The sequence below is a fragment of the Homalodisca vitripennis genome, chromosome 8 (assembly GCF_021130785.1).
Source record: "Homalodisca vitripennis isolate AUS2020 chromosome 8, UT_GWSS_2.1, whole genome shotgun sequence".
In the NCBI taxonomy this organism is placed as follows: domain Eukaryota; kingdom Metazoa; phylum Arthropoda; class Insecta; order Hemiptera; family Cicadellidae; genus Homalodisca; species Homalodisca vitripennis.
This window is the reverse complement of record NC_060214.1, coordinates 118045247-118069309: the sequence shown is the minus strand read 5'-3', so window position 1 is coordinate 118069309 and position 24063 is coordinate 118045247. Positions and strand designations below refer to the sequence as shown.

Sequence of the window (24063 nt, the reverse complement as noted above, 5' to 3'; positions counted from 1 at the left end):
CCAGATATATAAAGAGTTAAACAGGCAACGACTAGTCAAATCAACCGACTACAGTCCAACACTATACTAGTTTTACTGAGGTGTCCCAGACAAAAAGAAATTTTTCATCCTTACTTCCTGCTTTCCATTACACAGATCCTTAGAACATTCAATCTTTGAGTAACATTACATTGATCGATGTTTTTTTCTATAAAATTGAAATACGTTCGTTTTAAACAAATTTGATATGTTTACCACGAATCAGATATATTCATAATGTTGCATGTTTTATTGAATATCACAATCCCTATCACATGCACATGCACATCTATTGCACCACTCAGTGCAATGCATCTCGGAGTTCATGGCGTCACCAAATCCCTCTTTTCAAAAAAAGGTTCAGAATTGAGTACTAATGTTGAAATTTGAAAACAATTTAACCAAACATAAACTTAGCCTCTAGTAGTATACTCTTTACTCAATACTCTAGCGATGTATCGTCTATTTTTTACAGTAAATTAACCCAGATATGGCTGAATTATTTTTTTATTTCAAATGAAACTAAATCTGGTTATTTTAGTTATTTAGGGTATAAGTAAACAGGATATTAAGTTTTTACCTTTTTCGAAACTCTATATTTCTTAAAAATAGCCTTCCTTCTGGAAGGATGTCAGCCGAATACAAGTAACATTCACAACTAAAAAATACAATATGATTTTTAAATTAGCACTTTGTTTTACAAGCTTTAAAAAAAGACACACTTGTAAAAAGAACATTTATTTCGTATGATAGTGCAAAAAGCATGTCACATGGAGTGGAACTTCGCATTTCATGCACTTTGTAGTTGCCTTTTTGTGGCATAAACGGCAATGCAACTGTTTCTTTTTTCCTGTGCGTGGGTCATTCTCTATGTCAGATACAATATGGTCAATCCTGTCATATCTGCAAAAGAAAAAACAAACAGTTTTATGTACTTAGGCTTAAAAAAATAACGTAACAAAGGAAAATAAGTAATTTAGACAGAAAATCTTTGGTATGGTAATCTCACCTGGAGTCAATTTTAGAAGAGGTAGATGGACGTCCCCTTCCAGAAACAACTCGTTTGTTTCCCTCCAACACTGCCAACACTATTCTTCTTCTAAATGCAAGTTGGTCGAGTTTTCCGCCATCTTGCCTGTGTAGCTGCCATGCATTTTGTACGGAAACATCCAAGAGATGGGCAATGAGAGGAAAGTACCACTTCTTACCTCGAATGGAAACTCGGTACAGTGATATATTCTGATCCGCTCTGTCTATACCGCCCATTGATGTATTGTAGTTATGGATCAGTTTTGGTTGTGGAACTGAAATCTTTTCTTTCCTCTCTTGTGAATATCTTTGCACGTGGCGCAAAGGGTGTACAGTGTCACTATTGGTTGCAATGTTAACGACACTATTGTCATTCCAAGAAACTAACAAAAGCCCACTGTCGTGGTCACTAGCATACTCCATAGATCCTCTGGGTTTCTTCTTCACAGTTTTTGATTCTGAGATGGGACATCCTTTACCAAATCTGTTGCTTCTTATGGTACCTGTTGCATTGATTCCTCTTTGTTTTAGATCACTCAGCAATTGAAATGATGTGAAAAAATTATCAAAATAAAAGGTATATGGCATTTTTTCTAGTGTATCGGCGTACGTCATGACAACGCCATAACCAAGACCATAGTTGGCATATTGCGGTGGTAAAGTTCCTGAACCTTGATAAGGTTCCAACCACACTAAATATCCATTGCTAGGCCCTCCACACCAAAATTTAAAACCATAACGAATAGGTTTCCCTCTAATAAATTGCTTCGTCCCATGTCTGCCAAAATATGGAACCATGCTTTCATCAATCGAGTGGTTTTGGTGATGTGGCATAAAACTTTTGCATCTTTGATTTATTTTTACCAGTAGTGGTCTTATCTTAGCAAATCGGTCTTTATGATCTAACTCATCGTTGTTGCATACATGCAAGTTTTGCATTATAAATCTGAACCTGTCACGTGAGAGAGCTTCTACTACAAGGGGATTATGACAATCCGAATGACTGCTCCCAGTACATCTCTCTTCTGGACACAGTATTATAGCCACTTAGTAGCAAAACACAAAGAAATGATTTCATCTCACTTTCTGAGCAATCACCCAAACGGTTCCTTTTAGCTGCATATTGATTTGTGTATGTCACTATCATGTTTATGACATCTTCATCAAAAAATAGCTCAAAATATTCTAAAGGTGTCTTTTCAATGTTGGGAACCGTTAACATTAGTGGCCAATCCTCAAGTATTGTCTCTAAATCAGAATTAATTTTCCAATTAAAAGATTTTTTTTTTTCTTTTCACTCAACTGAGTACTTCGGGTGGAAAGCAAAAGGTCTCTGTTTCTTCCTTTTGTGAGTCTTTTGTTCTATAGAAAACAGTTTTTTGAAAGTTCCTCTGTATTTTCATTTTCACAAATATTTGATTTCTGCTCATCAAAAGGTATGTTTACTACTTCAAGCAAAGCAGGAGCATTCACTTGGCTTGGAGGGACATTGTCTATCTCAACATTATCTTCCTCTCCAGAGTCTTCATCCGTCATATCAGCTGTTGCATTTGTTGGTGGTAGTAGTAAGGTTATATCTACTCCAGTGTTTGGTATCGCATCATCATTGCCTTCAATAAAGTCTAATAGTTGGTGCAAGGGAACAAACCTCCTAAAAAATAAACAAATATGATAATTTTATTGGTAAGCCAAATAAAAAAATCACACTGGCATATGAACATGCACAAAACAAACCCCCCACCACCGCCCCCACACACCATGCACACATTCACACAACAAACAACACATTTTAACACACACACAACAAAAAAATATATTATTTGTTCACCTGAACTATGTAAATAATCGAACTAAGTAAACCATATGTTTCTGATGTAGATTTTGCTAACGTCCTTCTGGAAGGAATCTCTTACAACATGAGAAATAGTATCTAGGTTATGTTCAGGAAAAACATTTACACATTTTAGTTTCATAATATACCTTTTTAGCTACCAATATATAAAGTAATAACATTTATATATGAACTAATAAATTTATAGGACTTACCCATCCACACGAACAACGTCCTCTTCATCCATTTTTTCAAAACTGAATGTTTATATCATGAGAACAAGGCCACTTAAAAGACTCCAGTGAAAAACCATGTGCTAAACAAATTTTTAGGTTATGTTTGACAAATAAACAGTGCTGCTTTCGGTGGCGCTAACTTGTACTAAAATCCACAAGGTCATAAAAAGAACATTGCATCAATCCTTCTGGAAGGACGTCAGCTCTAACTGGGTTAATGTAGTTAATATTTTTATCTTATCGCTCACATGGTTTATTTATTATCTAAAGAATTATATTCATGGTAGCAAATCTAATTTTTACTTGTTATTTGCAGTATAGCATTCACTTCATAAGTTTGAAATATAAGCAATATTATATTATTGAACTGTTTTGTAATAGTTTCAATTAATTTCACAAGTTATTAATATGGCTCTAAACCCTGATACTGTTCTTGTTGAAGAAAAACCGCTTTACTGTCCCTCTATGAACGATGTAGCTCAAGGTAAAACTACTCAAAACTGTAACTGTATATTTTTAGTAATAGGCTAATTAAATTTTCTTTGTGACTATCAGGGCCTGGAGTGTCCATTACCTAATATGACCCGTTTTCTTAGTTGTCATATGGCCAATAATTAATATATGACCTAGATTTTTATACACCCTTCCTCCTTCCAATACATATCTATCCCCAAATCTTCTCATTGAACAATGATCTCTCCATTTTTAAATTAGTCCTAATTTTTCTTTGAAAGCGTTTCAATGTCTATTTTCTAATTAACCTACCAACAATTTTTCATTCAGCCCCCTAATTTGTCTGTAGTTGCATTGTCACTTTTCAATATTTTGGGTACTTTGGTATTATATCTGGGGGTTATCATTTTTGAAAGAGATTATCTTTTCAGGGACCTTACTTATAAAACTAGGTTATTAGAAATAACAGGCTTTATTTTACTTGCTATGAAAATAACATGTCATTATGACGATGGGCTCAACTTGTTTTCTGCCTCCAAAAATGAATCAAGGTCGGCGAGGAGGCCACTCTGTCCCTATCTAATATTTGTTTTTAGGCTATACAAGTTGGTAAATACTTTTGTATGTATTTTAAAAAGTTAACAAGCACTGAATTTAGGTACTATCTCAAGGGATATTTTCTTTTTTCAATATAAGTGTGGGGTCACCGAAGCCTGCTCTGATGGCGGGGAAGAATGAATGAACGTTTATTGTAATATTACATCTTAACAAGATCCAGCTATGCTGGTAATACAGATGACATAGTTAGAAATAGTACAATAATAAAAAATGTCACTGCTACATAATATAACCTAATATTATATAATATTAAAAAATTAAACACCATTTATAAACTGCACATAAAAGCTTTACGAAGATGTCAGACATTAACAGGATAAACAATGAAATTTGTCAAACTTTGACATCAGTAATAAAACTACTAAATAAATGTAAACATATATACATCCAACAATTCCCTTTCTTTGGTCTCCCATTGTTAGTTGTAATAGATTAACAAGAACAAGATTCCAGCTAAAAAGATTTGCTAACAAATAAATAAACTCTGATATAATAACAGTATTAACATTTTCAGCTATGAATAAATTAACTATAAACTAATTAACAGTATTAATACCTATGTCAAACATTTATTATGTAAAACATTTCTGAGTCAGATAACGTTAAAATTGTAGCACACCAATAAGTAATAACAATCATTCATTCAACCAATTAAGAAATAAAACAATAAATTGAAGACATTTCTGATTTTTACTTACACTATCTCAGATCACGTCTTAGATTGTCCAACTTTTGCTACGTTAGACCATGTTGGATGATAGGACACATGATCTGAGGTCAAAAAGTACTGATCGGAAGTGCCCCTTTGTACTTACACCATCTCAGATCATGCCTTAGATTGTCCAACTTTTCTGATGTTCGACCATGTTTGATGATAGGGCACATGATCTGAGGTCAAAAAGTACCGATCGGAAATGCCCCTGGCCATCAGAGTGGACTTCAGTGGTGCCTCTTGTGGCACACCACACTTCTGGCAAAAAAAGAAAAACATCCCTCGAGATAGTACCAAATTCAAGTTCAGATCACATTAGCACTTGTAGAGGTTATCTATAACTTTGGTACTGTTAGTAACATATTTAGGATAACCTAATCTAAATCCTCTTATGTAGCCTAATAACAAATAGTAGATATGGACAGAGTGTCCTTTTTCTGATGTCGCTCTCCTTTGAGAGGCAGACAACAAGAAATGATCGTCATAATGACGTCTAATTTTCAAGTAAGCCTGTTAGTTCTAGTAATGTAGTTTTTTTAGGCCCCCAGTTAGAAAAAAAACCCTTAAAACAGAGAGTTCTGGATAATACCAGTCTCATCTTTTGATAGTGAGATTGTGGTGCTTCAAAGACTGCATTCTACCATATTCTTTTACGTGACAAATTGTCTGCAGAAAACTTACTAGGCCTACTGTCTGTCAGCTGCCTCAGGTCTTATTTTCCTTTTAAAATGTGACTAATGGCTATAAACATGAATACGTTTTATTGAAATCAGAATAAATCTATAAACAAATTTAGCAAGGTGACCAGAAATTGATGAAGGAAACAGGATTTTTCCGGACATTTGCCATCGTTTAGAGAAACAAGAAATCAGTAACACTACGTTTCGAGATCTGTAATCTGATCTCTTCTTCAGGTAAAGAACTAACCTAATACATAATTACAAACTAGGTTAAAATAAACAAAAAAGTGGATGTTTATAGAGTTAGTGAAGTTGAAAAACAACATGGTGGTTGTGATTCCTGTCTTAGGCGTGCCATAACACTTTAGTAAGATTTGTTTATTTTAACCTAGTTTTGTAATTATGTATTAGGTTAGTTCTTTACCTGAAGAAGAGATCAGATTGCAGATTTCAAAACGTAGTGTTTTTTATTTTTATTTATTTTTTTTTTTTATTTATTTATTTTTTTTTTTTTTCTCCTTGGGGCGGCCTACTGCCATGCACTTAAGCCTCAAGGGCCTTTTGCGCACCCCGGAAACACCATGAGGCCTACCAGTCTACAACTTCAGCAGTTCAACAAACCGCCGAAAAACAACCTATCAAGTCCTCCTGGGAAAACTCGCCACCCCTGTTCAAGCTACCAAAGATGGCATACCGCTCTCTTGCTACTGCAGGGCAATCAAAGAGCAGGTGCTCAGCAGTCTCCTCCTGCTCATTACACCTTCCACAGAGCGGATCCTCCTGAAGGATGCCAACTCTGTGTAGATGCTTCTTCAGGTGACCATGCCCCGTAATGAGACCAATGACCTTAGAAGACATTGATCTGTTTAATGAGAGAAGGTCCGAGGCCACCTTGGAGGAAGGTGACTGTAATACCATTCTACTCACTCTCAAACCCGGATGCAACCTCCACCTTCTCCCATGCTCCGCGTGAATCCATTTCGAGATCCTAGAGGATTCACACCTTGGAACACCGCAGAATGGTTGAGGGCCCGTCATAATTGTTGCTGAGCCCTGGTTGGCCAGGGCATCAGCTCTTTCGTTCCCAGGAATCCCCTCATGACCAGGAACCCAACAAACGGTTACATTGTTGATTCTGGCAAGGGAGGAAACGGTCTGATAGCAATCCCAAACCAGTTTGGATTTGATTGCACAAGAATCCAGCGCCATCAGCGCTGCCTGACTGTCCGTGAAAATGTTAATCGTCTTGCCCCTATATCGCAGACAAAGATTCTCACGAGCACATTCCATAATTAGTGTTACTGATTTCTTGTTTCACTGAACGATGGCAAATGTCCGTAAAAATCCTGTTTCCTTCACAATCCTTCTATTGTTAAAAAATAACCTTCAAACAGAAATTGATATTTTTTTACCGCACCTGGGAATGGATCCATGTAAATGGTATGATTGTCCCGCTCTGGTATCCACTGACTTAAAACTTAAACCTAATTGGCTGGCTAGTTTATGCATGACCTTTGAATTTGACGTTATAAGCACTTATGTAAGATTTATAGTGAATTTCCAAATACATTTTTAATAGAGGTGACATGCAGTTATATACAACTGCTCTTTCATATATCCCTCTTCGAAGCGTACTGGAAATAAGAAAAAGTCACGCGGAACTCAGTCAGGCGAGTAAGATATATGCGGCAGAAGTACCATGCTATTGTTTGCCTAATACTAGGTAACAAAGATGGCTGTTTATTTGGGTGAGTTGTTTATGGTAAAAAATATACTTCCCTATATACCACAGGTCTCTTTTGACGACTTCTGTCATTCAATCTTCTTATAATTTACAAATACTTTGCCTGTAGCACTGTATCCAGCTAATGATTAGTAACTAGTTGTTTTACGAATTTTATCCAAAGGTAAGCTATTAGTTCTAGTCATTTTTTGCAATTTTTTTTTAAGTTTTGCTATTTGTAAAGTAAACATTTTACACTTTAAATTAGATTAATTGGGATGTTTTACTGTTAAATGTCTTATATTGTTTATCGGATAACAGTAAGTAAATACATATGTCATAAATACAGTATATACAATTATGATACGAACATTAGATTACGCTAAATACTCACCTGAATTAAGAGATCATATGAATAAGGGAGTCTTACCTCTCATTTTGTCATGGTAGTTTTTGTTTGGGAAGACATGAGTTATATCACCGCGTAGGATTCTTCTTTCTGAACAAGAACACATTTCAAACACCTTAGTTCTTCAGGACTAGTACAAATTTCTTTGTAAACATTACTTGCACAGTAAAGTTGTACTGATGAAAGGCAAAGGACTAGTTGCTACATTTTCCTTTCTTGTGGAGTTATTCAACAGTTTTTGTTATTATAATTCACCAAAACCATTGCTTACAAAATTTGCTAGCAAGTTACATAAAGTTTTGTCTAGAACTGAGTGGATTTTTGTCAATACGTACGATTTTTAGTTTTGAACATCGTTATTATCACTGTGGGCTGAGTAAATTAAAATGTACTATTCAGTAAAATAAATGAATTCTCTGCAATTATTTTTATTGTTTTGTTTAAAAACCCATTTTCGGCCTATTTTGTATATTTTCAATTTTCAATTTCTTCTTAAAAATCTTTAACCGTATTGTATTTTTCCTAAGGCAAGATACTTTAGAGATTTTTTTAAATTTTCTGTGTTTGTAATGCAAGAAAATATTATTCAAAATGCACAATACGACATTCAACTACATATAAATTATTCCTTGTGATGCATTTGCAAACTATATGTAATAATGCATACTTTACTTTTAATACCTAACATTGTATTGATATTTAACTACCTGATTTGAACCTGTTGAAACTACTGTTATGATTAAATGACCCATCTTAAAAGAATCCTAAAGTTTTCTAAAAGCTTCCATGGCACCATCAACATGATTTAATATAGCAGCTTTTTGGTTATTTCATGAAGTAGACAACACTTTGAATTGGTGGCAATTAACATTTAATATGATATGACAGACATGAAATTTACTTTTCTTCCAGTTGTGCTAGAAGGGTGGTTTTCAAATGTGCACCTTTTCACCTTTGTTTAAATTTTACTAATTCTAAATAAACTAATTTTTAATTTTGGTTTGTTGCAGCTCTTAAAGATGGCCTCTCCGAAAACTTTGAAACTGTTGAAGTCAGTGTTGTTGATTGTCCAGATCTAACACAGAAACCCTTCTCGCTTGCCAGTCAAGGTAGGATTGTATGCAACATTAATAACTCTGTTAGGACAGTGAGTAAAGCTGGGAGGGAGGGCTCTTAAGCCCGAGCAATCTCTGAAACTCTAGAAATTGTGACTGAAGCGATTGAATTAACATATGTTAAGATATCATGTGTTTATTTTGTGTAGCATTTCTGGATTTATTGTTATTGCTGTTGTTTCAAGTTATCTTAAAATAAATATAATTTTTAGGTCTTAAACAAATATTTTAACTGACTGCATTATATTAAACATCTCCAAGAGTTAGAACATAGACAGATGAACTGTCCCTTTGGCCTTTTTATCAATACAGTGAGTGCATTTGGTGCTTTGGGTGGCACCTTTAGAGGGCCACACAATTCCAGTGCAGTCATTCAGTATCTAGAGCGGTGCCTTTTAAGTGCCACACAATTGGTTTGTTTGGTGCCATTTTTCCTTTCAGAGGGAATTTCTTTGTCTAAAATTGTTTGTTTTTACTTTTAATATTATTGTCTTGTTATTTTTCGCCTTTCTTATTTATTGTTGTCTGCTGCTCATTGTTGTAATTGTTGCATTGTTGTCACCCACTATTGCTTGTTATTATCTTTATATTTTAACATATTGTTACTCTGTTACTGCGTTTATTTGATTGTTAATTATCTTATTATGTTTATATTTATATCTGCTACAGTTATCGCATATCACTATTGAATCATCAGTTACACTATGGCATGGTACAGTCATTTTGTTGTGGTATTAGTATTAGTGTTAACTTATCATGCATGCAATATTTATCGATTTAAAAATGAACATTTATTTAGATAACTTAAGCCAAGTATGTAAGTAAGCTATTATGTAAAATTGGCGATGTCCATTAGAATAAAATAAATAAATAAAACAGTTTATCTTTGAACAATAAGGAACCTATGTACTAAGTTTGAAGTCTGCCGGAGTTATCTATGAATTTAACCTGTCTTTAATCTATAAATTTCATGAGACTGTTCAGTCAAAAAGACTGTCCATTTCAGATTCTTTTGTTTATTATTGAGGAATTTTGCTTCCACTTGTAATTTTGAGGATAATGTTTATTTCATGTTAAATGTACAGTTGCTTATTAGAACTACCCTGAGATGGTTCACTTCTGGATGTACCTTCCAGTAGAAGCTTCAATGGGTACAGCAAAGCCTGATGTATTACTTATATCTGGGCAACTCTATGGATGTCCAGGAGCAGCACATCACTAACCACAAATGTTGAGATGTAGGGGTGGAATGATAGGTCTAGTCTACTGTGGAGGGTGGAGGACCACTGTTGGAGTGAGTGGAGTTCCCTTAGCATTATTGGTTGTTGCTAGCCTGGACATGAGGAAGTGCTGTCTTCTGCCCGGTTTGACTGAAAAGTTTTCCCTTTTTCCAAGCCAATGATCTATCCTTATGGAGTCTTAATAGTCACCCCCCAATTTTACCCATGCTGAATATCCTGTAACTCCAGAAGTAAGGGAAACTGTTGTTTAAGGATTAAATTCAATAAGACGTACCTCACCTTCTTGATCAAAGTAAAAAGAATTTGAAGAAGGAATGATCAGTCGAAGAAACATATCCTTTCTTGCAATTGAACTTTGTATTAATGAGAAGTAGTTGTATCTCAGTCCAGTGATTTCAGTATCTGTAGCTGATCCAAGTGAAGGTCAGATACACAATTTCAAGGCTCTAAAAAGAATATTGAATCTATAAAACAAATTCATAATTGTTTTTACCCCACATCCCCCAAACACAGATTGTTCAAGAAAAGAGGTATATGTATGCATTGATTGTGAATAGAGTAATGTGATACATAAAGTACAGTTCCAAGGCACAGTATACCCAGTCCAAAAGTGAATATTCTCAAGATATGCTCATTCTTAGATCAAGCAAATGAGTCAAGGTACCTTTTCATTTACCTCCATCTCTCATAGTGACTCAACTTACGTCAAAATCCACAGAGCGTTTTTATTCTAAATAAAGTTGACACAAAGACACTAGGTGTGCTTTGAATATAGGTCTAATTCGTTAGCAGGAAATGTAATGAAATATAGAAAATTGGATTGGAAAAAACTAAAAAGAAGTTGTCTTGTTATCAGTCTCCAAAAGAATACAAAACTGTCAGAGCTTCTGTATATTCTGAAGGTTGTCCATTGATGCTACATTTTATGTAGTTGGGGTCAATGGTGTTTATTTGGTGGGTTTTAAAGGTGTGCAAACCCTGGGCTGGTAGAAGTGATCTCCCCAATAAATGATATACAGCGCAGTTCCAAAATCCCAATATATTCCAAGGGAAGTGTCAGGTATGTCATTTTAATGTGAATTTAATGGGACTATTAAATTATACTTAAAAATGCTGCCAACAGTGCAGATACTCAACAAACTGCCTTTACTTCTTTGTTTGAAACTTATAAAGGAACTTGCATGTATAAAAAAAATATATATATATAAAACCTGTAACTTGGCTATAATTGTGTGTGCCTTATAATCTTAAAATCTTTCCTTTATATTAACATGAGGGTGGCAAACAAGGCTGTTCATCATGAACATTGTGAAATGTTAGCAACAGATGATCTGATAATAATATTCAGTAAATTTATTGTCTTGTAGAAATTGGACCAATGCAAAGCGTTCTCAGTTTGAAATTAGGAAGCTTTCAGAAACATAATTGCATTTTACATGTATGTTGACACATTATTCTGGTACAAGTATCTTTTTTTTGGAATCAACTCTGCTCCACAAATTACAGCACTGTAAAAAGACCCAGATATTAGCGTTGGTCACCAAGCAAATAATTACAAAAAAAGAAGAGCGATCCTGGAAGACGAATTTTCAAGCAGCATGGTGAGAGACAGCATACTTAAGCTGTGAAAGCTATTGGTGTGTGGAAACTGCATACAGAGATTCCAACAGTGTGCCTGATATGTGGTGTTGTTGTGGCAGATATGTATCTAAGGTTAAAATTTCTTGTGCCTTCACGTCAACCCCATATTACTTTCTAAGATTTTGGACGGCAAACAAATTGTAACCTTAGATAACACATCCACCACTAGAAACAGCAATGCATATCAAAGAATGCTGGTTTGTCCCAGAGAATTGAGACCAATATCTAACATCGTATTGCACTCAATTGTGCACATAATGAGACAAAGAGAACACCCTATCATAAAGTTCTACACTGGGTTGCTTCTGAGTATCAAGTAGATACCAGGAGAGTTATATTTAAGGCTAGATGTCTCTGATGTCGAAATAATGCAACACGTCGATTGAAACAGTCTGCTCTTGAACCTATAGCAAAGACAGTCCATTGACTGAAGGCTCTGCTTTGGATAGCCGCTACATCACTGAGGACAAGTAGCAATGAATTGTCTTGAACAAATTACTTCAGGAGAAAAATTAGCCTCAAACATATTCCTTCTGACGATTATGGTTCTACAGATGTAGTGCAGTGCACATAGTGACACCAAATTGTGCTCATTAATCTTAACTAGTATGTTAAGCGTTGAATGCCAACTGGCTGTACTGTTGTGCTGTCACTGATTACCTTTTACACACAGTATGAATAGTTTGGAACCATCTTTTCCATTCCTTAAGTCACTAACTGCCCTCGGAATGAAAAACAGTGAAGAGATACAAGACTTGCTTTTTCCACTAGTACTCCATGTTTAATGTTACTGGATCTCTTCAGGTAAGTTTTGAGCACAGATTTCAGTGATCAAACCTATGACACAGTTTTCAAATTACAGAACACTTGGAACGGCATGAAGGCACAAGAAATTGTAACCATAGTATACCTGAGAAATGAAAATATGGAAGATGAGCAAGAAGAGTGATAGAGCTATTCTTGGAGGCAAATTACAATGTCTACATGCCGGTGTTCTGCAGAGACTAAAAAAACAAGGCTACTATTTACGATTTTTTGTTATAATGGTATAAGTGACTCATTTGTAGTAAAGAAGGGAAAGTTCAATTCTGTAAGAATGCCGGCCTTGAAATTGAGGAGAGGTCATAGATACTCAATGATACTCAATGATACTCATTTATTACCGGTAAAGATTACATACATTGTCACATTGAAAAACACAATATTGTACATTTCAGTTTTTAAAAGCAATGTAATCCTCCAGTTCGTCCAGATCTTTAAAAGAAGTGATATATTAAATAAATATATCAATTAAAACAAATCAATTAATTATTTAAAACTAATTACAATACAGATAAAAGAATTTCCCAAAATCAACAACAATTATCTAATTTATAACTAATCCCAAAAAACTCATCCACTTCATAAAGTGGGTGTTCCAAAAGGAAAAATCCAATTTGTCTTTTGAAAGTACTAAATGGCAGTGATCTTAACCCATTTGGCAGTGTGTTCCATAATTTTGGTCCAAGAGATAATGTTGCTAAATGAATATTGTTTTGGAAATCAGTTTTTTGGTTACAATATTGTTTGCACCCCTTGTGTTATATTGGTGAATGTTTTTATATGTTAGCTTGTTTGACGTAGCCATATAAAGCAAAAGTTTATACACAATTAAACAAGGGACTGTCATAATATGAAGTTCTTGAAATTTTTGTTTACATGAATCCTTATAGCCAATACCAGAAATATAACGTACTGCTTTTTTTTGTATTAATAAAATTTTATTAATGTTCTTCTTAAATGTATTTCCCCATATTTCAATACCATAAACTAACTGAGAGTAAAAAAATGCATAATATACCATTTTAAGAGCTTTTTCGTTGCAAAATTCAGACAGTTTTCTCTTCATCATAAATATTGCTTTAGATAACTTTAAACAAAGAGTAGTTATATGGTCATTCCAATTTAAATTTTTGTCGATAATCAATCCGAGAAATTTTGTAGAATCAAACTTTGGTATTACTAAATTGTCAACTGCTATTTGAATTTCAAAGGAAGATTTTTTATTTGAAGTAAAAATTGAGAGCTGTTGATTTATTTGCATTTACTGTTAAAAAGTTTTTCATTAAAGTATTGCACTATATTATTAATTTGTATATTTGCTATGATTTCTAAATCCTCCAAATTTTTTGTGTTTATATAGTATAGATGTGTCATCTGCATATAAAATTGTCTGGTTAGGATTACTTACATTTCCAATGTCATTAATATATATTAAAAATAGCAATGGACCAAGAACGGAACCCTGAGGCACACCCCACTTAATGTCTGATCTTTTAGATGTGACTTCACCCTGATCATTTTTTATGGTGACAAACTGTTTCCGACAGACCAAGTAAGATTTCAGTAAATCATGAGGTGTCCCTCTTATTCCGTAGTTTTCTAATTTATCAAGCAAAATATTTATATTTACACAGTCAAAAGCTTTTTGCAAATCCAGAAACACACACCGCAAATAAAATCACCATTTATCATTCCTTCCATTATTTCATTAAGAAATTTGATTATGGCTGACAAAGTGGATTTCCCCCTCATGAATCCATGCTGATTTTACAAAAAGTATGCTCTTAGCTTCTAAAAAATCAATTAACCTATTACAAATAGCTTTCTCAAAAACTTTAGAAATAACAGGCAGAAGTGCAACTGGTCTATAGTTAATAATTTCTGAGCAGTTTTCCCTTGTTTTTAAAAATAGGCACAATTTTAGAAATTTTTAAACTGTCTGGGAAAATTCCTGTTTCAAAACTTGTATTAATTACAGATGATAAAGGTCCTGCTATAACATCTGAAATATTCTTTAATAAATCAGTACTTATGCAGTCCCAACCAACTGCAAAACTATTCTTCAAGTTCTTTATTATTTTAAGAATCTCTTTTTCAGAGGTTGGGTGAAGAAACATGCTGCTTTCAATTCTTTTACCCTTAAAAGAGTAATTCAGATTATTAAAATTAATGGCCAATTGTTCAGGGATGCCCTTAAAATATTCATTAAACTGATTGGCAATAACATTAGGATCAGTTATCAAATTAGCATTGCTTCTTAGTGAGATGTTAGCTCTATTTTTACATACGTGATACGTGATGATCCGACTAATTGTGAAAGGTCTAAATAAATTTATTGTACCTAAAATATTAGAAGTACAGTATCGTTAGGTATTAGTTACAGACTCTGGAGAGAATGAACTCTGGGACTGTTAAGAAAGTGGCCAGGGCCTAAACAACCCATCCGATAGAAATGTGTCATTAGGAATTTTGCTATGGAGCGAATTCTCTCAGAAGAGAAAGGATAGAAGAATTGTCCATGTTGTCAGAAGGAGGGATGAGAGATTGTTAAGTCAACTACTCCTCTGGCAGTATCAAAGATAGATGTTAACTTTCAGGAAGAGGGCAAGCTTAGGTCAGAATTTTCAGAAGAGCAATGAAGAATGTGTAATGTCCTTCCATGTCCAATTTTGCTATGGAGCGAATTCTTTCAAAAGAGAAAGGATAGAAGAATTGTCTATGTTGGCAGAAGGAGGGATGAGAGATTGTTAGGTCAACTGCTCCTGAGGCAGTATCAAAGATAGATATTAACTTTCAGGAAGAGGGCAAGCTTAGGTCAGAATTTTCAGAAGAGCAACGAAGAATGTGTAGTGTCCTTCCATGTCCCAGAAGAGGATGAAGGCTGATAGGTTTCTGCTGCAGCCAGGTTCTGATAAGGAGAAAGCAGGTAACTCTTTCCCACAAAAGGAGTGAAAAAACAGCATTAAACTAGAATCCCATCCTACTCTCTGGTGAAACACCAATATAAGAAGTGGGAAAGTTTTTAAATTGGATTTATTATATGATTGAAACAAAATCAATACAGAGAATGAACCTAACTTTGTAATAAGAGGAAGGACGGAAGTTTTAAACCGTAGTGTGTTTTGTTGAAAACTTGAAGACGACAGAGTGATTTATTACTAAGGAAGTCTCCTTGCTAGATCACACTTGGGGTAGGTACCCTTAATCGGCGAAGGTGCCCTCTTACTAGTAGAATGTAAATGTTTTGTACAATGTCTATTATGTAAGCAAAGGAATTTGGAACCATATTATGGTAATAATTGTTTTTTAGTAAGTAACCTCCGTAAAAAGAGTATAGATAACCTCTGTATTTACCTGAGATTAGACAGTTGGTGAGGGGGCTATTACCCTCTATTACTTGGAGGTCAAAGTTATTGTTATATAAAACTGTCACCCAGGATTCCATAACTGTTTAAACATGACTGTTGTTCTGTAGGTTTGGGTGGTTTCACCGACAATATTGGAGGTGGGCGGTGTGCCATTTCTGATGCCTCTTGTGAATCGATCCAAGATATATGATTTCAAGGACATGAACAAAGTGACCGGAGTAAAACCCTGCCTTTATCGTCGGGGCAGGTGCTGGACCTTTCACCTACGCAGGTGTCAATAGTGAGGTATGCACAAACTAGGGCAGTAAATTCTATGTTTTGTAAAGAAATAAAAAGGATTAATTAATAAAAGTTTTAAACTATTTAGGCCTGCCACCGGATAAGTCCTTCAGGCTTGCAGAATCTGTGTATCTGTTTCATTGTGATTTAAGATACTCCTTTATGTATCTTAAAATATATTGTATTTTGTGCTTTCCAAGCAAAGTGTTATGATCTTATAAATAAGCCTGATATGGATTAACTATGAGGGCATTCGTAGAAATGAAAAAGCAGATACCCTCGCCAAAATAGGTACAGAATCCCTTATGGTAGGACCTGAGCTGTGGAGTAACTTCTCCTACAGCAAAGCTCTCGTAAAAGATTGGGAAAAGAGGATTAGATCCAATAACTGGAGTAGGGCCTCAGGATTAAGACAATGATATCAACATTCTTGTTAGTATCCCACTGTAGCCTGTGCTAGTGTGGGCTACTAACAGGAATATTGTTGTCGGTTCTTTCATGTGTGATGTGCAATTGTGATCCTCGTACTTGTGATGTGTGCTTGGGACTTGCATCTTGTGCAATGACAACGCCTGGACTAGACTCCAAGCAACTTTTGGGTGTGTTTGAACCCTTTTCTTTCTCTTCTTTATTTCATTCTGTTCTATATTTTTGTATGTATTAATACCTCCCCCACCTGACGAAGAGGAAATGTTCCAATCCTCAAAACGTTGTATTATACCTTTTATAATCTTTGTTAATTTTTTGAGCAAATGTTCGAAAGCCTGTTATCCTTTCAAACCTTCCATCGTGAATAACAAACTCTGTTTGTAGTTATCAGATTATGATATATAACCTATAACTGTACATTTAGTCAAAATGTATTATTTATTGTAATTGTAAACTAATATATTGAGTAAGATCAATAAGAACTTTTCGATTATCACAATGAAAACACTTGAAGTCGAATCACAAACAGGCTTTATCTAAAGACTTTGATAATCAATTGAGAATTATGTATGTATGCCTTTCAGTAAATGAATCATTGAACTTAATGTGTACCATTAGTGCAATTAGGACTTGACTTTGGGGAGGGATGAATCTAATCAAGTAGCACACTACATCACTGGTGTATGGAATAAATCTGAATAAATATATATTAAAATAGATTAGATGGGCCTAATTCAAAGTAAAACATTCCACTGATGTTTTAAATAAGGTAAATTGCTTCTATACAGATATTTTTAAGATTCTTTAGGGCTTTGTGGAGGAAGTTCTATTTCCCTCATCTCTTCCCTTAGATACACCACTCATGTATTATCGTTTTAGTACAGGGTACGGCAAAAAGACCTGATGGTTTTAAAATAAAAATAACACCAATGAAATGTGATATAAGATGTTTTATTCCTGATTAAAGAAGTGTGTTCAAAGAAATTTATGAATATAACATCAAACCAACCAAATTGATCAGTTTAATATCTAAAGATGACGCTTTTTAAGTTATGTCCTTCTCTGACCATATCTCTCCCAGTTTTGCACTGAAGCTGTCGAAAAGATTCTCTAACATTGTAGGAGAAATGTTTGCGACGTTTTGACTTATAGCCACTTTCAAGTCAGGCTTTGTTTGTATTAGCCCTTGCCGGAACCCGCACAAGAAAAAAAATCCCAAATGCTAAGATCTGGGGAACGAGCTGGCCATGATTGAACGTGAGATGATTGAACCATTAAACTTGTCCCTCAAAAAGCTCATCATGTCATTGACTGTATGAGATTTGCTTCAGCTTACTGGAACTACATCCTCCTGAGTACTAAAACTCTCTCTCTGTAGTTCAGGGAATAAAAAGTAACATCAATAGATAATATTTGCAAATTGGCATTCTACAAAAATTATCTTCACTTGGAGTTAAAGGCAGGGCAAATGCATGGTTTGCTAGTTATCTTCGAGGACAAACTCAAATTGTAGAAACTCAGGAAATAACCAATGGGATGAAAAACACATACAAATCAGAACCTCAGCTAGTCAAGAGAGGAGTACCCCAGGGGGTCAGTCTTTGGTCGGGGTCTTGTATGTTTTATTCACAAATGACTTCCCTAGCATGATAAAAAAAAACACCACGTCTGAATGTATTATGTATGCAGACGACAACACTCTACTTTTACACAATAACAGCGCAGAGCAACTCAACAAAGATTCCCTCACCTTACTACAACCACTACAACAAGAATACTGCAACCAAAATGATTTGGCCCCTCAACCATGCAAAAACCGTCCGTATCAATCAACTTCAGCCATAAAACAGAACCAATAGCATACCAACAAATGTGACAACAGTACAAGAAATTCAAGCTACTAGGGATTACAAAACTAATATTTAAAAAATTTCAGGATGTAGGGAACTCTATATAGGGATTTTTAGCAGCGAGTGTGTTAAGAAACCAAAAGCCCTATATACTTCTGGCTATTATAATTTATTTCCAAGTCCAAGTTAATTTCCGGTGTCATACCTTAAACAACTGGGAACCGCTGGTGAAGTTGCTGGTATTTTGTAACTTTGTGCATTTGCATTGTTGTCCTGATCAGTAAAATATGTACATACATAGTTTTGAGAAGCCTACTTCAGCTAAAAAACATCTACTTCTGGTCAAGTAATATAGAGCATAGTTCTTCTAGGGGTTGCGACTCCATTTCAACCTCTTTTGGGCGTGGTCGATATTCATGACAAATCTTTAATTTGTCTATTGAAAAACACGATACAAGTGTGTGTATGTAAATTTTCATCTTTCTATATCATTGAAGATTAAAAAAAGAGGATAGTTCTTTTAAAGGCGGGGGTGGGCTGCAACTGCTCCATTCCCTATGATTTTTTCATCTTTCTTCAGTTTTTCCATTGAAGCCATGAGGCTTTATATGCCAAATTGCATCTTTCTAAGACATTGGAAAAGTTGTAAAATTAGTGATGAGTGGTGGATGAGTGACTTTTATACATAGAGATAATCAAGTATTTTTTATTGTTTTATTTTTAGTTGGTATGTTAAGTGAAATTTGATTTTTTTTTTAAAAATTAGATAGTATAAACTAGTTATTACGGTTTTCACAATTTGTTTTAATAAGGCTATCTATCACCAGTTGATTACACTTGAAGTGTTCACTTGGTGTAGTTCATGTAACATTCTCATGTGTGCCTAGTGATGTTATTATTTTCAACTACAGTTCCATGCATATGCCCTTACGTACATCTTTCCTCGACTTTGATGCATTCAACTCTTTGTGTTTTGAATTTTTTAATTTCATGCCCACCTAACATTATGTAATAGGGTTTGACACCTGAAGAAGGTAACTGATGTCAGTTCTTGAAATGTTGTGTTCTTATTTTTGTACATTGTAAATTACTGTAAATCATGTTTTCTTTTCCTAATTGTGATGCATCATGACTTAACAGTATTGTATTTATTTTACCTCCAGTTAGAAAACGCTATTATCTTTCTATGTACGAACTTGAACTTTATCGTTCTTTCACAGCTGGTAGCCAACCTCGTAGTGAAGGACGGTGAGGTGCGCCAGCTTGTCGCAGATCGCAAAGTTGAAAGATGAGAGCAAAGGAAATGAGTTTGTCACCGAGACACTGCAAGACTCAGTGACTTCGTTTGCTCTATTGGCCAATCTGTTCGTGAGCGAAGGAAAACCAGGCAAAGTGAGTTCACGTATGACCTATGTCTATTTATTGTTGCAAATAGAAATTGTTATTCTGGCTGTATTGGTTATTGGAAGCGTTATTTAATTTAAATTTAAATTGTTATGTGTTTCAAGAGAAAGTGAATAACTTTGTATTCTTTACCAATTTACCCATAACTGCGTGTGTGATTTATAAAGAAAATGGTTGCAATCTTACTGTTAATACGTGTTTCTGTAGATTACAAGTCAAGTAGAGAGTACTTCAACCCACTTTGTGGACAATCCTGGATTGCAGAATTTGTTTATTTCCTTTGTTCCTGTTGAGGTATGGCTAATAACATAGTATAGTAACGTCATAGAAAAATTACGTTACTATGGTGTTGAGCATAAAGAACTGTCTCTGTTTATTTTCATACCTGTCTGACCGCTCACAGTTTGTAAAAATAGGTGAAGACCAGTTTAGCCTTCAACATGTTACTTGTGGAGTGCCTCAGGGCTCTGTCCTGGGTCCCTTCGTATTTACTGTCTCTATAAACGACCTGCCTAACTTTGTGCCTAACAGAACCATACTCTATACAGATGACACAACTCTGTTTAACATCTGGTCATGATTATGGTTTCATGCAAATAAAACTAAAGAAAGGTCACCAAGAAAAAACAGAAAAAAATTGTTTTTTAGTCTAAGCAGTAAGCCAACAGACTCTGAAAATAAATCAGTTAAGCTTTAAGGACTTAATTTAAGATTTTACGCTTACCTGGGGTGCCCATACCAACTCTCTGCTCCCGCCTTTCCCAGAGTCATTTTTTGTCTAAAGAAACTTAAGTTATGTACAAGTTTTAGTTTACTTTATCCAATGCCTATTTTTTCACTGTCACCTTTTGTATGGCACTATTCTTTGGGGCACCTCTGCTGGTGCAGAGGGTTTTTAAATATCCAAAAAAAGCTATCCTCTGCCTCATGAACATTAATGAGAGAGATTCTTGCAGACCTTTCTTTATAGAATTAGGCATACTAACATTGCCTAGTATCTACATTTTACAGAGTCTAATTTACATCAAAGAAAATCTGACCTTGTTTAGTTTAAAGAAATTCTGTACACTCTCACAATACCAGATCTGCAAATCTACTTGATTTGAGATACAGACTGGTTAAGCAAGTTCCAACATAGTTGTTTGCATTAAGAACTTTAAGAATGTTTTGGTTAAGTGGCTGAAAATGAAAAGCTTTTTATTCAGTTGAAGAGGTGTACTTAAATGAATTTTAATGATATTGAATTTTAAATAAATTTTTTTAAACTAGTTATAAGGGAAATTTTAATCTACTTATAAGGAGATTAGAAAACTAGTTCTAAGAAAATTTAAAACCAGTTATAAAGAAATTTTAATTTAGTTATAAGAAACTAGTTATAATGAAATATGATAAATGATGTAGCCTAATTCATGCCATTACTGTGACATTGTTAATGCTTAATGTGGGACAACAATAAAAATTCTTGATTCTTAACAAGCCCAATCAATACAATCCACAACCTGAGATCTTTTGTGCTCCCCTAACTATTAAATTCCCATCAAGCTGCAAGCTATAACAAGAACTCTGCTAGTTTTCTGGGGTCCACATCACTCACATCACAGGGCTCAGGAAAAGCATTTTCTATCCATCTGAATTGACTTTTTTTTCAGTCTACAATGATTAGTAATTTTTAAGATATTTGAACTATATCGAATATTCTGAATAAAATTATGTATAATAGCCTATAGTGTCTTTCTAATATAGTATTTTTAGCAATTTAAAAAAATAAAGCAGCAAATATTACAAAATTGGTTATACCAGTAGCAATTGTATAGTAACCACAGGAGGGTTAACATATAAAGGAGTAAATATACACCAAAGTTTGCCATAGTTTATTGTTGTTTGTGATGACAGTGTATGAATCTTTCTTCAACTCTTGTGATGATTGTGTGACGTGTTGTTATGAACGTTGTGTCACTGTCCCAGGTGTTAAGGGTGCACTGCGCCAAACGCAAGGGGACATCTGACTTTGTGACGGCTGCCAGAGACAGCCTCCCTTAAAGGATTTTCCTGGAAAAGCTATTGGTAAGTTTGTGTGCTGAGTGGTTAAACATGTGAAAAGATAGATTACGTGATGCGTAGCCGATTTATTTGTAACCATCTTGTCACAAACCATTGGGAAGGAGAGTAGATGGCCTGTCATGTTACCTTCGGTTTGGTGTCAGGTTAATGTAATGAATTTGTTGGTATCCATTTACATTACTATAGTACAAAAACAAATAACACACAAGTAATTATTGCAGCACAATTTTTGTTATAAAATTACCTATATAAAAAACATCTATGATAAAAGTAATGTACGTTATAGTGTATAAACAGTAGGTAATTACTGTTACTATGGGAATAAAATATAAACATTTTAATTTACATTTTAGCTGCGAAAACAGTTGGTGACCCATTTTTTTATATTTCCACATGTGACGGCAGAAGTTAGGTATGCTTTAAACTCGTTATTTTTTATTTTAATTTTTTTTTGTCCTGAGGGAAAAGGACAGTTTGTCCCTGTGCTTAGTCTTAAAAGGATCTTTGCACCTCCATTACTTAAATTTGTGTCCTCAAAGTCCATGGCTTTTGCAGAAGCCTATCAGATTTGAGGGGCTCCTGTTCTCTGATATCCTTGGCACTGAGGAGTTATGCTCCTAGGAATCTTTTCCGAGTTTCTAAAATGGCAGGATAATTTTACCAAATATGCTCTGCTGATTCCTCCTCTTCTCCACATAGTCTACATTCGTCAGTCTGGCTAAGGCCCACCCTCATAAGGGGGCCCAAGTCCTGTCAACATCCCTAATATCAGTCTTATATCCTCCTTACTCTGATCTAGGAGAGCTTTAGCGTAAGGAGAGATAAACATTTTAGATAGTCTTAATCCTGAGGCTCTACTCAATTAATGTTTCTTATCCTCTTTTCCCAAGACTTTATTTTTAAGTTTCTATCCATCATAACTACTTATCCTGTCTGAATTGGGGGGGGGGGGGGTGGGGGGGGGGGGGGGTGGGGGGGGGGGGGGGTGGGGGGGGGGGGGGGTGGGGGGGGGGGGGGGTGGGGGGGGGGGGGGGTGGGGGTCAATGAATCCCATTGCAAGTAATAAAATCATTTGATAAAAGAGCTTCCTAAGCAATGCTAGATACTATATTTAGTAGTTATATAAAGTATTACTACTTTTATGTAATCTGACAGTTAGTAAAAATCTACATAAATCCGATAGCGGAGATGGTCAAAAATGCCTCCCCTCTGGTTATAGAATAAAAGTCCAGTTTGGTTCCTGCCAGGCCTGTTTTATCAGCTTCACAATTCTATCCGTTCTTCCTTTGCTTTGTAACTCTTTTCAACCGTGACTGTGCTTACTTTCTTGGTGTGATGAATTCTGACACAAAGAAATACAGAGAAACAAAGAGAAATATAAAAAAGGGCTTGTTTATAATACTCTGCTTTGAGTGGTGGATTTTCTCACCGAGATTATTCTGTGAAGCAAGACTAAAATATATGTTAAAAGTAATAAATAATAGTCTAACCACTTCGGTTCATCTGTAAGGATGCAACAACTACTAGATTGCTTTGTAATATAATCCAGTTTATAACCTCTAATAGTTTGCATTTCACCAGTAATACAGCTTTCCCAATCAAAGTTACAAAAAAATAAGGCGTTTAGAAAATAAAATTTTTCAGATCGAGTTGCGTTACAGTCCTGTGGTGAAATTCAATCGTTACGTTATTAGGTATTTTATCTCAATTTTCAAGACTATGTGAAACTGAGACTAAATCATTATTTCACTGATCATTCGGTCTTAATAATAATTAAAAGAAACTACCGTGAGGAAAATATAATAAACACGAGAAAATTATACTATAACAGTTTGTAATCCCAATAGGTGGTAACGCATAAGGGTGGCTTATCTCTCTCAAAGCTATTTGTGGAAGTAATCCTCATTGACCTCAATACCCTTGACCTACTTCCTGTATACCACAGGAAACCACTATGCTCCTACTTCACCACCTAACACAAGTCTACCTCACAAGCCAAGGCAAGTTTTCACACTAACATTTTTAAGAAACCTCTATCATGACAGCCTTCGCCTACCTTTACACATACGACGATCATGGTACTAACAGTCACTTGCTCATTCTTACTACAGGAAAATACCTGACTTCAATCGAGAAAACCTGAT

At 35.0% G+C, this 24063-nt stretch overlaps 1 protein-coding gene and 1 pseudogene across 1 annotated transcript; one reads left to right on the top strand and one right to left on the bottom strand.

Moving 5' to 3' along the window:
* Window positions 1–591: 591 nt before the first annotated feature.
* LOC124367986 (piggyBac transposable element-derived protein 3-like) lies at window positions 592–2039 on the bottom strand. The gene is made up of 2 exons (XM_046825249.1): window positions 1028–2039; window positions 592–921 (listed from the first exon to the last, which is right to left on the bottom strand). Exons 1-2 carry the CDS (start codon window positions 1984–1986, stop codon window positions 756–758), a joined length of 1125 nt encoding a protein of 374 aa, XP_046681205.1. The 5' UTR covers window positions 1987–2039; the 3' UTR covers window positions 592–755.
* A 1295-nt stretch (window positions 2040–3334) lies between these two features.
* Window positions 3335–21898, top strand: LOC124368347 (annotated as a pseudogene).
* The last annotated feature ends 2165 nt before the right edge of the window (window positions 21899–24063 follow it).

Excerpts from the sequence above, each read along its gene's own strand:
- LOC124367986 (XM_046825249.1), bottom strand. The coding sequence starts at position 1,986 with ATGCAAAACTTGCATGTATGCAACAACGATGAGTTAGATCATAAAGAC. Across the intron at positions 922-1,027 it reads TCTTCTAAAATTGACTCCAG|ATATGACAGGATTGACCATA; the intron begins GTGAGATTACCA and ends TTTCTTTTGCAG.